General features: G+C 33.6%; 2 protein-coding genes across 4 annotated transcripts; both read right to left on the reverse strand.

The window, feature by feature from the left end:
• On the reverse strand, positions 205–1281 carry LOC105155595 (zinc finger protein ZAT10-like). 3 transcript variants are annotated; one of them, XM_011071489.2, is made up of 2 exons: positions 696–1281; positions 205–587 (listed from the first exon to the last, which is right to left on the reverse strand). In XM_011071489.2, the coding sequence occupies exons 1-2, from the start codon at positions 1172–1174 to the stop codon at positions 290–292; spliced, it is 777 nt and encodes a 258-aa protein (XP_011069791.1). In that variant the 5' UTR covers positions 1175–1281; the 3' UTR covers positions 205–289. The 3 variants fall into 3 exon arrangements, with proteins under 3 accessions (XP_011069791.1, XP_020547722.1, XP_020547723.1); XM_020692063.1 differs by having other exon boundaries at positions 205–479; positions 588–1281; XM_020692064.1 differs by having other exon boundaries at positions 205–503; positions 588–1281.
• On the reverse strand, positions 12127–14162 carry LOC105155858 (transcription factor bHLH54). The gene is made up of 6 exons (XM_020691935.1): positions 13889–14162; positions 13596–13795; positions 13248–13499; positions 12848–12913; positions 12667–12732; positions 12127–12275 (listed from the first exon to the last, which is right to left on the reverse strand). Exons 1-6 carry the CDS (start codon positions 14160–14162, stop codon positions 12177–12179), a joined length of 957 nt encoding a protein of 318 aa, XP_020547594.1. The 3' UTR covers positions 12127–12176.

A 19536-nucleotide genomic window follows, 5' to 3' on the forward strand; every position in this document is an offset into this window, starting at 1 on the left:
TTTCAATGTTTTTTTGCCGTATATTGTACTGATTATTTAAGTAGAATTTTTGCCGTATTTTATATACACATCAAATACTAATTTAATGATAGTAGTAATACGATTGAAGACGAAAAATTAATATTTTTACCAAATAAATAAATAAATTAAATAATGAGTACCAAATCTATATACACAAAAAATTTCATCCATCCCCCTCAAAAGAAAAAATAAATAAAAAATAAAAAGACAAAGGTTGAATTCCCAATATTATGAATTTTCCTGATTTCTGCAGCTCTGCGAATGTTCTTCAAAGGATTTCCAACTTCGCCGGCGGCAGAAGGCGTGATTTCTTTGCCGGGTGGGGGCTTTCCACCTCGTCGTCAACGGCGGAGCCGCCGAAGCCCCGCCAGAAGTCAGGCAAAGCCGGCAGGTTCAAGTCGAACTCCCGGTGGGTACTAACAGTAGAACCCACGCCTTCTGATGAAGTCACGGCGCTGCTGCCTGTGCCGCCGTTGTTATTGCTCGGGGCGCCGCCGTCGTAGTGGCGGCGCTTGTGGCCTCCCAAGGCCTGCCCGCTCGGGAAGCACTTGTGGCAGATGGAGCACCTGCCGGTGCCGCCGTTGTTATTGCTCGGGGCGCCGCCGTCGTAGTGGCGGCGCTTGTGGCCTCCCAAGGCCTGCCCGCTCGGGAAGCACTTGTGGCAGATGGAGCACTCGTGGGTTCTCCCGCTGCCCCCAGCGGTGGCTGAGGAGGTAGTTGTCGCGGCGGAGGTGGTGGACTGTTCGTCTCCTCCGCCGCCACCACCAACGCTGAGTTTCCGGTGGCTGGCCTTGTGGCCTCCCAGAGCTTGGTACGACCCAAAAGCCTTGCCACAAACCGAACACTTATAAATCAACTTGGACGAATCAAGCGGCGGCACCACAGACGGTGGTGGCGGAACACGGCTTTGCATCTGCAATTCCTTCTGCTCCGGCGGGTGTGCGGCGGAAGTTGAGACAGCGCCACCGCCTCGAGCTAGCATGACAAGGCAGAGCGCGAGGTACTCCTCCTCAGTGGGCTCATGGCGCTCTACGCTGCGGGGACGCTTGGATCGCTTTCCCTTAGTCCACGGCTCTAGATAGCGGAGGGCGGCGGTCTCAAACTGAAACGACGGCGGAGGAGTAGTGGGAGAGTTCAAAGCTTCAAGCGCCATAATCAACCAAAGATGAAGAACTCCAAGTACTTGTTTGCAAGTAATTGTCGAGAAGAATTGTTCTAAGTTATGGAATTGAGAGCGGGAGTAGAGATTTATATACAGGGAAGGGGGAAAGGAGGGAAGTTGCGTGACAAGTGTTGGGAAAGTGAGACGGTTTACTGAAGAAGAAATAAGACATGTGGGCAAAGGAACACGTTTGCTTGAGGGCCAAGTGGAAGCTGGTGAGTGATGAGGGTAGGTGAGAGGAAGAGTAGGGTGGTGTGTGTAGTGTGTGAGAGAGAACAATTTGAGCAAGTGAGGACGACTAGGAAGTCTACTGGACTTTGTCAAAGTCAAAACTCCTACGCGGTCTTCTATTGCAATTGCACCTCAAACAATCTTACCTCACTCGGATTCCCCTTCTTCTACCCATTTTGAGTCAACTCTTCCACGTTACAAAAAGGGCCGCAAATGAGCCGTTCCCACTCGGTGTCCCGGTTGGCATACGACGACCTGCTCTTTTTGTAGGAGCACTTGCCCCATAGCCCGTCATTGTTAGGGAAATATATGACTATAGTCAATAATAATAAATTTACTCATACATTTAGTAAAATTTCGATTCATAATTCTATACTTGTTGATGTAACCTCAGCCTCCCTAACGGCACCGAAAAGCTCATTAATTGTGACTCAGTCCTTAGGTAGCTCTTTGAGATTTTTCTACAATTAGAATTGTAGTAATAACTAAGAGGTTTCATTTATTAAACTTAGAAATTTTGGTAATAAAACAGGTGGAGTTGGGCAAGCAGCCGTATGACTTTTACTCCTTTGGAGAAGTTGGGAATTGGACGTATTTCAGTCTCTTGTTATTGTGGAAGTGTGCATGAATCTACACAGACGGGCTGCGGTTTTGCACGTTGCAAATTGATGCATGACTTGGACTTTTTGCCTTCATTTTGGTCCAATTTGTGTACTCTTTTTTAGGTAAAGTGCAATAACTGAACGCTCACACGTTTACATCGTAAGCCAACAATCACTATGATACAATGGTTAAAGTCGAAATATTGTCGTATTTACGTCATGGGTTCGAATTATTATTAAAGTATACTATAAAAAAATATATTATTTAATTATGACTAATATAATTAATATATAATAAATTATTGTAGTAAATAATTATTGACTATAATCATATATGCAAAAGTTGTTAGACGTAGTTTTCGCGAGGGTGGCTAAGCTATTTGATTATGATAAATATTTTTTTATCATGGCAATTAACTGTAGTAAATAATTTTTTCATTGTGAAAAAACTATTTAATTTTTAGCCTAACCATTAATATTGCAACCAATAGTAATTTCTTTTCTTGTGGTATTTGGTGGATTGAGCCTATGGGTGGGCACGCGGATCGAATTTTTCGGGCCCCAACCCGACTCGATCGAGTTTGGATTTGACGAGTCAAATAATTAATCGGATTCAATTTTATTTGAAAATTGATTAAATAATATCGGATCGAATATTGAGTATAATATTGCTATACAAATACCTGGTCGGGTATTCGATAAAAAAGAAAAAAAGTAAATTATGTACTCTTCAGCTCCACTCTCCCGCTTAGGCTACCCAGTAACCTAACAATTTTCTTCATCTTTTTTTATTTTACTTTTCACATCAAGTTTCACCCCTCTTTTTTACCCTAGATAGAGAAAATATTTTCTTTCACCATTCTTGCCGTTCACTGTTCGGCGGCATCGCTCGGCATAAGCCATTCCTTGTTCGCGGCTTGCCATTTCCATCATCGGCCACTTTGTCTCCAAGTAACAGTAAGTCTTAAACACACACAGATATATATATATATATATATATATATTGTTTTTGTATTAAAATCAACTCAAGAAAATGGGCTACCATTTTTTACACCATATTTAAAACAACTTTAGAAAATGAAAAAGAAAAAACTGGAGAACTAAAAAAGAAAAAATGAAGAATTGACAACATAAAAAATGGAGGATTGAACCCGACTAATGAGGTACTTGGTTTAATCGTGTTTGGGATCAGGTTCATTTTTACACTACTCGACTTTTCAGATATCTGACCCAAAAAATCGAACCCAAAAAATCCGATCCGACGCCCACCCTAACTGAATCTACGTCCTGACTTATTAATTATATGGATCCGATTCTTTTTACCGAATTTTTTTTGTTTGGCCTCCCTGCTTTCTCAAAAGGATAAGAATGTCGGGTATTAGATTGGTGTGGTGATGATTCTTCTTTGTTTAGTCAATGGAGTAAGGAGGAGTAATTCTCTTATATAGTTCACCTAAAACATTAGCTAAAGTCTCATTTAGCCAATGTTCATTAATTGAACATGTGTTATTCGCAGTACGGCTTTTTATCCCTGACTAAAAGTCTGCGTCAGCTTTTATTAATAAACAAGTTAAGAATAAAATTTAAATGCTTTTACCAATTTATAGCTTGATTGAGTTTGAGAATGTTTTGGTGAGTTTTGTAAGTTTTTTAAATTATTTTATAAGATGTTTGAGAATTTATAAGATATTGAAAGACGTTTGGTAAAATTTTGAGAGAGCAAACTCTTTTTTTTTTTTTTTTGTAAGGGGTTTTCAATTTATTTCAAAAATTTTAACAAGCTCCTTCGATTTTGATCGTAGAAATGACAAAATTGTCAATACTAAAATATTATAAGTTTCTTGATCTGATTTTGTACGAATTAGATTGGATTTTTTTCAGAATTCTGTTGCATTTTCTATTCTAATATTAGACATATGCACATCATGTATACGAAAATTACGTGATTTGTTTTATTTAAGAGAAGATTTTATACAAGTTGCGTGCGTATGCTAAATAAAGTACAAAATACAACATAATATTTGAAATAATAAAAATATAATCTGACGTGCTTATAAAGTATTTTAGGGTTAATTACACTTAGACCTCCTCTGAAAATATAAAATTACATTTTCTCCCAAACAAATTCATATATTATACTTACACCCCTTTCGAACATTCTCCATTTGCACCTCACCCCTTTTTGTTAGGGTTTGGATAGAAAATACTGACCTTAACAAAAAATTTACATGAATTTTCAATTTTATGCCCCATTTAATATTCTCATGTAATAAGCTTGTGCTTATAAAAAAAAATATAATAATTTTAACCTCACTCCATATACAAATATATATTATATTTATCCGTTTATAAGTACAAAATTATACACGAAAAAATGAGGGGTCAAATTAAAAATTTATGTATTTTTTTTTTCCTAATATCAATATTTTTCGTCCGAACACTTTTTTCACAGAAACCCTAGTCCGGAATTTTCAAAAAGCTCTATAATTAACCCAATCTTTTAAATAAGTTTAGTGAAGCATCCCCTAAATACAGACGTAATGCACCTCATTGAAACAAAGGGAGAAAAGATACTAAAAAACAAAACTATTGTTGGAAGAACTTTTTGGGAAAGAAGTAAAGTAAATTAAGGAAAGCAAAGAGGAGTTGTTTACAGTCCTCAAGAAAGAATATGAAAAGTACGTATTCCAATTTATCAGTTTATTTTTATCATTACTGATTTGGATTGGAATATGCGACCTTTCTTAATGAGTTCGGACTCACAATATATTCGCACCAAATATTGTAGATAGGTCCTGAGGAATAATAGGTACATTTTAAATAGTCGGATTTGTCCCCTACTAAAACCCTCCGATACTCAAATTAGTTCGAGCCAAGGTAGAAATATGCGGTTCGAGAATTCAAATAAAAGTAATAAATGCATATTACCTTAAATGACCCAGATCTGAAGTATTTATAGGCCCCATGTGTGCAGTACAGGCTGGGCCACATGTATTCATCCAGGCGCTCATGGTTCTCAATCGCACGGTGAAATATCGGGCGGTCTAAATAGATAGTTTTCCGATTCCTCATGCAGGTCGAAGCCCTGAGGATCCGACCCGTGTGTTTATGCACGGATCGTAAGGTTTCTAGGGTATTTTTTTTACCTAAAGTGAAGGGCTTTTTCGATTTTTTCCAGGGACGGGGGTAATACCCCATCAATACGAAGTAGTATTAAAATTGAGTTTAGTGGTTAAATCTAAAATAGCCTCATGTTGAATGTGGTGAGTGTGTCTTTGATCTGGTATTGTATGGAAATTCGAACTTGTCGTTCTAGAATACATAAAGGTGGGACCCTCCCAACACCCACCACTTCCAAATATCTCCACCTTTCATAATGAAGCTTAATGCAATTTACATCTCGAGATATTACAGATAAAAAAATTATTTTTCTGTGATAAAAAATGACAAATTATCTCATTATACCTATTAAAATAAAGCAATTTACCTTTTTGTCTAATGAGGCAACTTGCTTCATTTTAAAAAATAACAGAGAATAAATTATTATATTTTTAAAAAAACACAAAAAGATAAATTACTATTATTATTTTTATAAAAAAAATAATTTACTTATTTATAATATCACAGAAAAATTACTTAGCATTTTTGTCAATGATATTAGGAAGTTCTTGAAATTTTAGGCAGTCATAGTCTCAGTTTGACACCATCGTTTCCTCATGTTGTGTGTGTAGGAGAAATTATGGCCAACCCAATTCTTTTTCTGATAATAGTATTGATGTGGCAAGTTGAAGTCAAAAGTCAAACTCAGAATTCTTATCCAAATTATTAGTGTTGAGAATTAATTAAATTCTAGAAATTCTTGGGAAGAAAAAAGAAGGAAAAGAAGAATTAATTAATTATGTTTGGTTTTATTTTTGGACTGTTTTGCTTTGTGTTTTGGAGGTAGAAAGAGAAAAATAGAGATAAATAAATATGTGTTGGAGATAGAGTGTATGTGTGGATTGGTTTTTAGAGGTATTTTAAATAAGTGGTGTATGTTTGTTGTTGGGTTTGGAAGACAAAAGTCACTGTTCATTGTCAAATCATGTCTCTTTTATATATTATATATATATATATATTGTATGTTTAATATTGTATTATTTGGAGACAAAAATTACTGTTCATTGTCAAATCATGTTTCTTTTATATTATATTTATATGTATAGAAGTTTGTATATATCTATTATATATAAAAAAGTTCAAAAATAAAAAAACACACAAAAAGGTGTGAAAACAAAGAGACAAACATTAGGTGTGCTTTATCTTATCTTAGAGATTGTCCAAAAATGAAACCAAACGTAATGAAGATTTTTGTGATTTTGTTTTTTGAAAATATGAATATGGGCCGCGAAGTGGAGAAGACCAGCCCATTTCTCAGGCTGAATGGGCCTGCCATTAAACCCGAAGCTACTTGGGTCTCTTCCTCATGGGTTTCTCAAAACAATTGTGGGCTACAAGCTTCCTATATGCTCTGTGATTTTTGCTCAGCCTTTTTGTGAATGTTTTGTGGACTTATTTTGTGGGCTTCTCAAAACAATTTTGAAGTTCTTTTATTGTAAAAGTATACATTCTCTCTTTCTCTTTCTTTCTTTATTTATATTGTTATAAATAAATAATATTAAATATTATTATAATAATTATAAATATATTTAAATTATGGTATAATATTTTAATTTATTTTTATAAATATAAATTATTAATTAGTTTAATAGTAATATGATTTGTAAAAGTTGAGAATATATATATATATATATATCAAATTATCAAAATACTTGCATATAATTTTGTAAAGTTGTTAATGTTAATAAAAAAACTAAAGGTAAGTTATAAAAAGGTTAAATTACACATTTAGCTATTTAACCAATTGACAGAACTTTGTCAATGTTTGTTTGTGCTTGTGTTCTTTCATAGTTTTGCAATTGGTAAAACGATGTAGTTGTGTAATTTTTATTTTGCATCCATCCAATACATGTCGTTAGTTTTATACCATTTGACCAACTGACAGAACTTTGTTAATGTCTGTTTGTGCTATTGTAGATTATTTTGTTAATTGGTATAATAGTGTAAAAACACAGTGTAAAAATAATACTTGCCATATAATACTAATTTTTATAACCTAAACAAAAAGATTAAATGTGATTAAATATCAAATACAATTCCCAGTTATCGAAAAGTATATCATCCAAATACAACCCAAGCTTTGGAAAAGTACATTACATCAACGACAATTCCCAGTCTCCATACTCCCTACATGCTGAAAGAGTTGCAAAATTATTTTATTGTGAGAAAGATAAATAAAAACAAGACATGTCAATGATACCGAGTCAAATAATAATGAACAAGGCTAACCTCTACAACCTTTAGAATTAGCCCGTTCATACCCTCCTTTTCCTTGTTCGTCTATGTACTATAGCGGACTGCAGGGAAAAAGTAAAAAAGTAATTTAAACAAAGATTAAAATTCACATGGACATAACTTTGATGGAATTTATAAGGTAATAACACTTAGGGCTATGACATTTAACTGGAAATCCTTCCGTTATTGATCTTCAAAGTGCAACAGCAAGAGCATCATATGTCCAGCATCGGGATCATATGAGGGTGAGGAGGCACCGGGCGTAACATCAAGAGTATCTGCAACATCTGGATCATATGATGGTGAAGGTGGAGCATTAGGAGCATTTGGGGGAGCATCGAGAGCATATGCATCATATGGAGAATATGATGGGGGGGGGGGGGGCAGGGGGGGGGCATCGCATCGGGAGTATATGCATCACCTGGAGCATCATGGGGGAGCATCTGATAATGATGGTGGAGCATATGGGTGAGCTTCTTGTGATGCCCAAATTACAAAATTGGGATCAACAAGAGCATGTGGAGCTAATTGTGGAGGTATGTCCGGAAGATCAATATCTACAAAAATAATAAAAAATATAATTAGAATGTTAGAAACTTGAAATGTAGGAATTCAATCCAAAATGTAAGCATAACAAAACTAAAAGAGTTAAATAATTGGTTTACTTACTTGCAGCTTGTATGCATCCATTGTGTCTCTCTTCAACCCACCATGTTATGTATTTCACATATTCTTTTACCAGTTTATGCATAACTTGGCCATTCCAAAATTTTATAGCTATTCTAGCAGTTGAAAATTATAATGATCAAATTTTTGTAACGACTTTACGAATACAACAATGTAGGAACAACCTTTCTAACTATTTTCTTGTTCCAAACATATGAAATTTTTCTTGCGAAAAACATTTGTTGATAAAACGTGATGTCAACAAATGTTTTTCGTTTCAAAGTTGCCATAAAGGCCGTTCCTATTGAAATGGCCATATGGTCGTTTAAAAGAAGTAGTTATAAATCTCGCATTTTTTTGTAGTGCCAGTTTGCCTGTTGAAGGAAACCCCATCAATTGTGGGGATATGAATGTAAAATAACTATGTATTGATTTATTGGGACTTGCCTGTGAGACTGGAGGATCAAGCCTAAAGTCCCATTTAAACGGTTGAGGAAGCATTTCGAAAGAGTGCCAAGATGATCCGCACATGGATCGTTATATCAGAGGTTATCTTCTTTTCCTTATCGAGACTGTCATGCTACCCTGCTGTGATACCAAGACGGTCCTACTTCCCTACTTGTATTTCTTGATGGACACCAACATTGCAAAGCTGAATACCTTCACTTGGGGAGTAGCTGCATTGGCCAGAGTACAAAATACTATGGAGTCAACTCAAACAGGACCTTCAAAGGAGCTTCTTGGTCGCTCGAATTTTTTATTCTAGAACGGATTCGTGTGACCAGGAATGACTATATCAAGATAAAGTAGAGAGTAGATCCATTTTCATTGTCACACTTTTTCGACCTTCATGGGTTGGAAGTCGTATGAAATATTCAATATTCCACCATAGAGGATTTTCTTCACCACTGCAGTTATGTTCGACTATAATATTATTAACTACCACAGGCCTGAGTTGGCACCCCGTCAACTTGGATTGAAAACTAGATCATAGTGCCAAATATATATAGGAAGCAGTTGAAGATGACGAAAAAAACTAGTTAGGTTATGCATAAGTTGGTAGAAAAATATGCAAAATACATAACTTGGTGAGTCGAAGAGATACAACAAACGCATACAAGCTACAAGTAACTAAACAAATTTTTACCTTGATTTTATTTAACTCTTTAAGTTTTTTTATGTTTATATTTTGGATTCAATTCCCACATTTCAAGCATCTAACATTCTAATTACGTTTTTAATTATTTTTGTATTGGTCTTTTGGATAAAGCTCCACAATTTGCTTCACATGCTCTTGTCGATCCCAATTTTGTAATTTGGGATCATAAGAGGCTTTCCCAGGTGCTCTCCCCTGACCATCAGATGTTCCCCAGGATGTTGGATCATATGATGCTCTCAATGCTTCCCCCTCACCATGGATTATACTGGACCATTATGATGCTCCCGGTGCTCCCCTTCACCATCTGATGCTCCCTTCATATTATGCTCTCGATGCTCCCCTTCTCAATCATATGCTCCTAATGCTTCAGATGCTACCAATGCTCTCGATGCTCTCCCGAATGCTCCCAATGCCCCCCACCATTATATACTCCTGATGCTCCCAATGCTCTTGATGATGCTGGGATTATATGATGTTTCTGCTACTGTAGCTCCAGTTTGAAGATCAATGAGGAAGATTTTCAGTTAACCATTTTAGCCATGTAAGTGTTATTACCTTATAAATTTCATCCAAGTATGTGCATGTGAATTTTGGACTTTGTTTAGCCAATAGCATGCATTGTTTTATTCTTCTATTTATTGAATTTATTTATATGTACTCGCTTATTAAGTTATTTTTTTATATTTTTCCTATAATCCCTAATATATAAACGAAAAAAGAAAAGGATGGGATGATCGGGTTGATTCTAAAGGTTGTAGAAGTTAGTCTTGTTCACTACTGTTTCACTTGGTATCAATGGCAGGTCTTGTTTTTACTTAACTTTCTCGCAACAAAATAATTATGCAACTCTTTCAACTTGCAAGGAGCATGGAAACTCTGAGTCCCCGATGTAATGTACTTTTGGGAGCTTGGGGGATTATATTTGAGTTATGTTTGTTTCATAGTTTTAGCTACAACTGGGCATTGCATTTGAATGATGTTTGTTTCGTAGTTTTAGCTAAAATGGGGATTGTATTTGAATGATGTTTGTTTCGTACTTTTAGCTACAATCTACAAATATATAAACTGTTAACATAAGATATTATACATGTTATGAATTATAGAGTTAATCACATTTGATATTTTTTTTTTCAAGTAAAACAGTATTATATAGCAAGTCGATAGTAATATCTATACACTATGTTTTTACACTGTTTTACCAAAGTGTACATGTGAGTCGGTATTTTTACAGTGTTTTATTGACAATATAAAACATGAGAAAGAATGCTAGAGAGGCTTCATCCAACTCCTTCAAGGAGATTAATGATCATCATGTATTAGAAGGCGATGATGATTAGAGAAGAATGGATGAGATAAGAGAGTTGAGCGATCAAGTTGATTGCATCAGCCGACAAATTGAGAACTTAAGATATCCTGGGGTGGCCCCTGAGAATATTGTTTTGCAAATGGAGTCACCATTTATCCTAAAAATACTGGCGGAGGCCTTAGCTTCTAGAGTAAAGATCCCTGACTTGTCTAGGTATGACGGTGATAAAAACTTTAAAAAGCACTTGACAACATTCGAGAATATCATGCAACTTTATGGATTGTCAAACGCTTTAAATTGTAGGATACTTATTACCACTCTTTATGGGCATGTGCAAAAATGGTTTTATTCACTAGTAATAGCCATATAACCAACTTTCGAGAAAGTTACTGCATCATTTCACAAGTAAGAAGAAAGCTAAGAGGTCAACAAGCCACTTATTCACAATCCGTTAGAAAAATGATGGGACCTTGAGGGACTTTATTGAAAGATTTAACACTAAGGTACTTGATGTACCAAACTTGAGGATGGATAGAATGGCTTCTATCTAGATGCATGATATGAAGAAAGGACGCTTGCCTTCTGTGTTAGCTAGGAATCCTCCTGTTGATATGGAAGAGCTTCACCTTATTGGTGAGAAGTATGTTCAAGAAGAGGAGATGAATACACTAAAAGAGAATGAATGGAAGATCCACTCCTGCAAAGATGCTGAGCAAAAGAAAAACAAGAAAGAGAAAGATAATGCAAAGTCCAAGTTTGAAAAAGACCCAGCACTAAAGTATCAAAGATTCTACAACTACACACACTTAACCACTATAAGGGTGGACGTGTTGTTGAACATTGAGAAAAAATTGTTGTAGTGGCCAGCAAAAACACAACTAACGCCTTCAAAGAAAGGATCTAACTTATATTATAAGTTCCGCCGAGATAGAGGCCATCACATTTAGGACTATTTTCAGTTGAAGGATGAAACTGAGAGGTTGATCAGGTAAGGAGACATTAAGGAGTTTGTGTTGAGGCAAAGGCGAAAAGAAGTAAGGAGTGAAGAATGCAGTCCGTTAAGGAAAAAGTCATGGAGCAAATCTCGAAGCCATGAACCAAGGTATCTAGAGTGGCCCCTGGACAATCCACAATGCAGGAAACCTCCAATGGACGACAACAAGCTCAGAAGGGGTGTTAGAAATACCATCTCAAGTGGATCAGTATGTGGAGACTCTTCTAGTTAAAGAAAAGGTATGTGAGATCAAGTTAAGCTCTTCCAAGAGCAAATACATGCAGCTCCACCATTTGATGCGGGGTCTCTTGTCATACAATCTCAAAAAATGTCCCGTATTTATGAGTGCACTTGTCACCGTATATATAGCAGCCAACAGTTCAGGTACGTAGTCTTAATGCATTTAAACGTATATACCGAGGTATATTCACGCATATCTTGACTTTTGACTCGGGACAATACCTTCCACAATAATATGCACAAAAATTAATCTTTTTCAATTTACTTGTGTATTGTTTTTTTGTTTATACAAGAAAATGAGAATTACTCCTCATGATGGCCGAAATTTAAATAGCCTCATTTGTTTACAAGTCAGCAAACTCAATCGTCTTTCTCTAGAACTCAAAATCAGCAGCTTAATTTTAAGGCCACAGATTTGGAGAAATCTTCTGATAAATGCCAATGTCCATTCCATTGTATGCAAGAGGAGCATACATCCACAGATCATCAGAGCTTAGCAACTGTGTCAAAAAATAAAAAGAAGGAAAATTAGAACCACAAACTTTTTAATAAAATATAAAATAATATGATCTAACATAACCCTTTTCATTTAATGATTGAAGTACTGATCCCTTTCCATTTAATGATAATCACATGGATATATGCCCTTTGAGACTTAGGTATATTATAAAAGAAGTATAATAATAATTTTGATGAATTACACTAAATTTCTTACAATAATATTTTATATATAGTATAGATTTTTCTCTAAACATGGACGATATAATTGCAACGTGTTTATGTATTTATTTTTCTTTTTTTGAAAATTCGAGATTTTTTATAATATGTTCAAACTTCAAGAGTATCGATAATTAATTATCATTCTCATCTTTGGTTAAGCAAAAATATTACCTTGATTTGAAGCTGCAGAAACTTCACATAGTGGACGGCTTCTTCCAGCATTGTGCTAATGTCAACCTGATAAATCCCATTGCAAGCTTTTATGTTATGATCATATCAAATCATAAAACTTCATAAAATTAAAATCATAATATTCTACCCCAATTTCTTAAGTGAAAAAACAATCTTTTACCTTTGTTCCATTGGGAACAAGATTCTGCAAGATCTTCAATCTCTCATTAATTCTTTCCCTTCTTCTCTGAGAAATGGAAAACAGACATAATTTAGGATGAATTCAAAGCAAATCAACCTTACGTTTTGAAACAATGAGGTCATCTTATTCTTTATCGGGAATTACATTGACGCTCCTGAAGTTTGACCGATTATAATCAAATTCCTCGTTTTGCACAACACCTCCCGCAGTGTCGTGTTTTACATTACAGATTTTCCGTGAATATCATACCATTGGGAGAGTCTCTAATTTAAGACACGACTCAACGGATTGCAGGCCGAGAGTATTTTTTTATATTATATGACCGTAAAACCTTAAAACGTATTTATCTAATTATCTTCTTATGTAATTTCTCTCTTACTCTTGCGTAAAGGCTTTGAGGATCAGTTGCCGAACCCCTGGTGGCTCTTGCTTTCCCATTGGAGTTCAGAGAGGCCGAGACTTTGGATTCGGAAGGCGACCCTCCATTCAGTTCTTGAGAAGCATTGGAATCATCCTCAGAGCTGCAGCTGCTTGAGCTCTGTCTGTTTCCTCCACCATTCACCTCTTCTGCTTCATCAACCCTATCCTGCAAGATCCCTTTCTTGTTCTTTTTCGACTTATTTTTCTGCTCCTGCATCAAGTAATACCATTCCATGAGATAAAATGATGTAGAAATACTAACAGTTGTAGAAGAAAACTACTAATAGAAGTACTTCAAATCTCTTACAACTTTGGAAACTCGAGGTTTTTTCTTGGATGAATAATCCTCCGACATTGATTTATCCTTGATCTGAATCCCTGATGCTTCATACTTCCTCTTGAGCTGCACTTCCTTGCAAGAATCAGCAGTTTCTGTGGGCTGCTCCGGTTCTGCTTTCAAATGGAGAATCTCTTCCATCACATCGTCAGGAAACACCGGCACCATTACTGCATTGTCAACGTTATTGCAGTCCATGGCGTAAAAATTCACGGGCTCAGTTCTATTGCTAGAAAAATCATCATGATGAGGAAAGTTGAGACCATTAGGCAGCTGCTTATTTTCATTGCTGCTAATGCTGCTTTCTTGAGAAATGCAGTAAAAGTTAGTGCCAAGCATATGATCAACGGGGAAAAACGGAGTCTCATCAGCTCCAGCTGCCACATTCTCAGCAGCGGCCGATGGGAATTCACCGTTACTAGGAAACAGGCTACTGCTGCTGTTGCAATGCAGCAAGAAATCAGGGTTCTCCCCAGTGGAGAACATGCTGCTCAGCGATTCCCATTCTTGATCAAGAAAAGCTCCAAAAATTTCCATCTCTTTTTCTGTGTTGGGAAGATGATGAAGCAGAAAAAGAGAAGGTTTTTGAAGTGGGAATACAATCTGAATTTGGTTTCTAGGTAGGAAGTTAACTGTTTGGCTTGGAAAAATACTGGAAATTTGGTGTCATATTTATATCAATGGCAAAGGGATAAAGCATAGTAGCAAGGTATTGACTTGGTTTTTTCTATTGATTTATTTTGTAAAATACCAAATTATTAATAATTGTACATAAACTTGTTTGTAAACTAACCTCATGAGTCCACAATGGGGCCCAAAAACAGGCCAAGTACAACTCATGAGGGAGGCTAAAGTACATATATTTATAAAGAAATTACTTCAAATCTGAGTTAGGGTTTGTGAAACATCCCCCTTATAGACTTGCTAAAAATTGATGAGGAAGTGTTAATTAACTTATGCATGTCTACACCTAATCATTTGATTGTGACTAACTATGATTTAATTAACATTGTTAATTGGGAGGGGAAAATTGCATAAAATCTCCTATGTTTTACCAAAATTCTGTAAATTTCTCTATGTTAGGTTTATAGTCAAGAAAAACCCAATTTAATTTTTAGAATAATTCAAACATTCCCATTCCAGTAGTCCACCTTAACACCGTATAAATTTTAGTATATTTTTCGTTATACTCTTATTTATTATGTATTTTTTTTATTTTTAACAGCCGTACTGAACATAACAAATTAATGTAATAACAATCATTGAATTTTAAATGTTTAGAGATGAGCACTTTTTTTTTCTTTTTTTTTTTCTTTTTTGGGGTGTGGACGGGTGTTTAGAATATATATATATATATATATATATATATATAATGACTTTTAACACATAATAAAATTCAAACAAAAAATTAGCTCCCCTTCAATTCTTACAAATGAAGTTCACTTTTCATTAGTTTGTGATAAAAAGGCGATTAATTTCATTTAGGGTTTTAAGATACGAAGATGGTCTTCTTAGGCCATATTTTTAATAAAATGAGATTTTATTACAATAATCATACAATACAGGGGTCGTTTTGAAATTTACCCTAATTGCCAGGTTTGGTGGATTAGGAGGGTTTTTGAGGTAAAAACACACACACACACACACATATATATATATATATATAAAAGAAAGAAAGAAAGAAAAATCAGTTATGTAGATAAATAGGAATTGGAAGAACGTGGAATTGTTTGTAAGATAATATATAATTAAGTACAAAGTGAGGGAATTGGGTGAAGATAATGTATCTACCCCAAAGACGGCCTTTCTCTGATCGTGGAGATGAGGATTCCATTGCTCCCAAGTAATAGAGATTCCGACAGGGTAAGCGTGGACTTCGTTCTTTGTCTTCACAATTTGCCTTAAACCTAACCCCTATCACCAATTATTTAACATTAAATATATCAAATTACCCTCTTCCATAACTATCACATCACAATGATGTGCATGAGCTGACATTTCCTTGGGAAATTAATATATTTTTGGTCCTATATTTGGGATAGCTAGACAGTATTTTTGGTTCATTTTGATTACACTTTTACACTGGAAAATAATAATTTCAAATAAATAGTGTATTAATTTAATTTAATTCAATTTTTTTGTCAGAAAATGCTGATTGTGTTAGAAAGATGCACATAATTAGCACGTGAAAATACATAATTTTCTAACTAAATTTAGATTTTCCGGCAAAAATTGGACCAAATATGTTAATTTTTAATATTATTGTCTGAATTGAAATTGGAGGCAACGTAGGATGAAAAATGTATTTTGCTGACATTTTACCTTAATTTTTAGGTCATATTAAATCCACCATAGTTTTTAAGTACATAATTGCCATATTTTTGGGACATTATGAAGCTATAGTAAGGAATTCTATATGCAATGTGTAAAAATATTTAAAAAGTATTGATAATTAAATAGTAATTTTGTACTAAAGTTTTTGCTGTATGAGTTTATTTCATTTCCTTTCCCATTCATCAAGGAAAATGAATACAATATTTGAAAACAGAATTTAAGAGAAAATAATAGTATGAAAAGTATTGATATATATAAAAATAAATAATTTTGAAAATGAAACTATGTATCTAATCAATATAAATAACTAAAATGATCAGAAAGTTAACCAAAAAAAGAAAGAATTAATAAAATGAAATTACTTCAAATAAAATTCATTATTATCTATTATTTAAATTTTGACAAATACATATTAAACTCCAATTATTAGTAAAATTGCAATCAATTTTTTTTAATAATTATTTGGCCATGCAATCCAATGATTAATTCCGCCACAAGTAGATATTATAAAATTGGGTGAATAGCAATTTATTTTTATGTGATATTGAAAATGAGCACATTAACCCCTTATGAAGAAAATATAATAATTTACCTCCTATACTTTTTAAAATGAAGCAATTTACCTCCTTATACATGGAGGTAAATTGCTTCATTTTGAAAAATATAGGGAGGTAAATTATTGTATTTTAAAAAATATAGAAAGGTAGATCGCTATTTATTTTTTCATAAGGGATAATTTGTTTATTTACGATTTCATCACAAGGGATTGCTTTCATTTTTTCTTATAAAATTAAATGGAGTAATACTTTGAACTATGACTTTGAAAATGTTGATGCTCTCTAAAAAGACATCCTAATATCACTTGGATTAATTCAGACAGTAAATGGGTTATCAGCTCCTTATAATTAAAAATATTAATAGTTACAAAATTCCGACGATAAAAGAATAAAATATTAATATTCTCACCAATGAGGCTTAATTCAGTTGACGATGTTGGGGCAAACCCCTTCTTATGCATAGGATGTTGTTTTTACTGAATTGTACGTGTGTTGTTTCTATAGTAATAATATGTGTTGGTTAGATTTAGTTTATATTCGATATTACTGATCATAGTATGATTGTTGTAATAATTTTTGTCAGATATTAATATCCGACAGAAATGATTGTAATCAATTTATTTCAATTAATTATAGTTTATCGCTCTTACTTCAAATAAAACATTAATATTCTCACTTCCCATGACAATATCAGCTTCTACACAAGTTGGGGAAATTGCATTTTCTGGTTTCATAAGTTAAGTTTAGTATATTTTCGATCTTATTATATATACGATTCTAGAAAATAGTCCATAATTTGCAGAAAAACATCTGATTTGCAGTTCTTGTGCCGACGTCTATTAGGAAATTGATAGAGAATATCGCCTCTAGGTCATGGGTCTTATTTTCAATTCTTGTGCTATTTTTCATTAGAAAATTGACAGAAAAAACCACATGCAGACCATATGGGCCGTATTGGTTTTTTTTTTTTTTTTTTTTATTTTTTTTTTTTTTTTTTTTTGAAATGTTATGTGACTGTTTTCGGGAGTAAAATTCATTTTCATCCCTGACTTATCAAACCAACTGCAAAATTATCCATATCTATTTAATTAACTTTAAATTAGTCCCTCCAATAATTTCCAGCCAGAATATATGATTTTACGGAATTACCCTTCATAAAATTTTACCTTATTGATAGAAACCAAAATGGTTCTTACATTTATAAATTTTTTCTAGTGCAATTTACTCCATTTCCCATATATTTTTATAGAAAAAATTTAATATTGTTGTCAAAATATTTTTACATTTATGAAATTGTTTATGTCAAAATTAATATACCTTTTTATGGAGAAAAAACTAATTAATAGTTTAATTTTATCAAAATGTATATTTAGCTTCTTGACATATTTTTATCTACGAAATAATTTAGTCTTGTAACATATTTATATATATTTTTGTAACTCGCTTTTTAAAAATTAATCTTTAACTTAATAAAAAATATTTAATTTTAATCATATTTCAAAAAAATATGTTGTAATGAGTTTTTTTCAACATTAACTTTTAATAAAATATGTTTGATGCAAAAATTACATTATTATATTAATGATAGTAATAATTTAAATAATTTATGAACTAAGAACTAAACAAATACATATATCTCTTATTGCGTGAATGAGAGCTCTTTATAGACATACTAAATAAATTAAATTCGACTTAATTAGAATTAAAAATAAGCACATAATTTCCATTTGTCGTTTAACAAATTATCAATATCTTTTTTCATGCACAAAATATATTGTTTTGAACTTGAGGACATATGTATAGCTAGTGAAATATAAACGTACTTAATAATTTTATTTTATTAACTTAAAATTAAAATAGTGCATATATTTACTAATAATATTCGACAAAAATATTATTTTTTTACATGTACATTTGTGTGCAAGGAATTAAATTATAATTAAAATTAAAATTAAAATGAGGGACCAAAAATGATTTAAGATAAACTTTTTAAAAGGGTTATTCAGAAAAATCATATAATTTAGCTTGAAATTAATGCCGAAAAATTGTTAAAGTGATAATTTGAGGTTAATTGAAAAGACAGAAATAATTTTGAAGTTGGATCGAAAAACCAAAGATGAAAATGAATTTTTACCTCTATTTTTAGGAATTTTGTCAACAATAATTTGAACATTCAGGAGCTCTACCGGCCCCTGCTCTCTTACCTGTTGATCGCTCTCTGTCACGCTATTACCCTCTGAAATGTCCTCTTCGAGTCCTTACTCCGTATAGATATCGCTCTATCGAGCTCTTCCCTCTCTAATTTTTAAAATGAAGCAATTTATCTCCATGTTTATGGGGGTAAATTGCTTCATTTTAAAAAACACAGAGAATAAATTATTATATTTTAGAAAATACATTTCATAAAAAAACAATCTATTTATTTATAATATCACAGGAGGTCACTTGCATTTTTCCCAAAGTCCCTGCAGTTAGTTTAATAGCATTTACTAAGATCCATGCTGAAAACTAGACTATTTTAATTTATATATGTGGTTAAATTAAGAATGCTGTCGACATTACAGTAACAGGCCAATCAGGTTTCTGTAATAATGAATGAATGTGGATGGAATTGTATGATTCCGTAAAGAAGCGCACAATATCCATTAGAAGAAGCGACTACCAGCTGTAATATCTTGGTTTAAGATTAATTAGAATTATGATGAATAAAACACGACTTCAGTTCAACCCAGATTGCCTGAACTTAGTCATTACATGCCAATCTTCTCACCTTTGATTCCGCCGTCTCCCCCGCTTCAAGCCTACGCGTCGGACACAGAGAGTACACTACGTACGATGCCCATGTACAGTATATCAAGATTTGTTCTTTGCTGTCCTTTGTAATACGTGGCTGTTTTAGATTGAAATGCTCGCTTTATTTCTTGATTTTTTTCATTTTTAAATATAACCTGCGACGAACTCCATATTCGTTACGATTATAATTATATATTTATTATTTAAAAAATTACAAATATCTCTTA

This window comes from Sesamum indicum, linkage group LG2 (assembly GCF_000512975.1).
Source record: "Sesamum indicum cultivar Zhongzhi No. 13 linkage group LG2, S_indicum_v1.0, whole genome shotgun sequence".
Lineage (NCBI taxonomy): Eukaryota > Viridiplantae > Streptophyta > Magnoliopsida > Lamiales > Pedaliaceae > Sesamum > Sesamum indicum.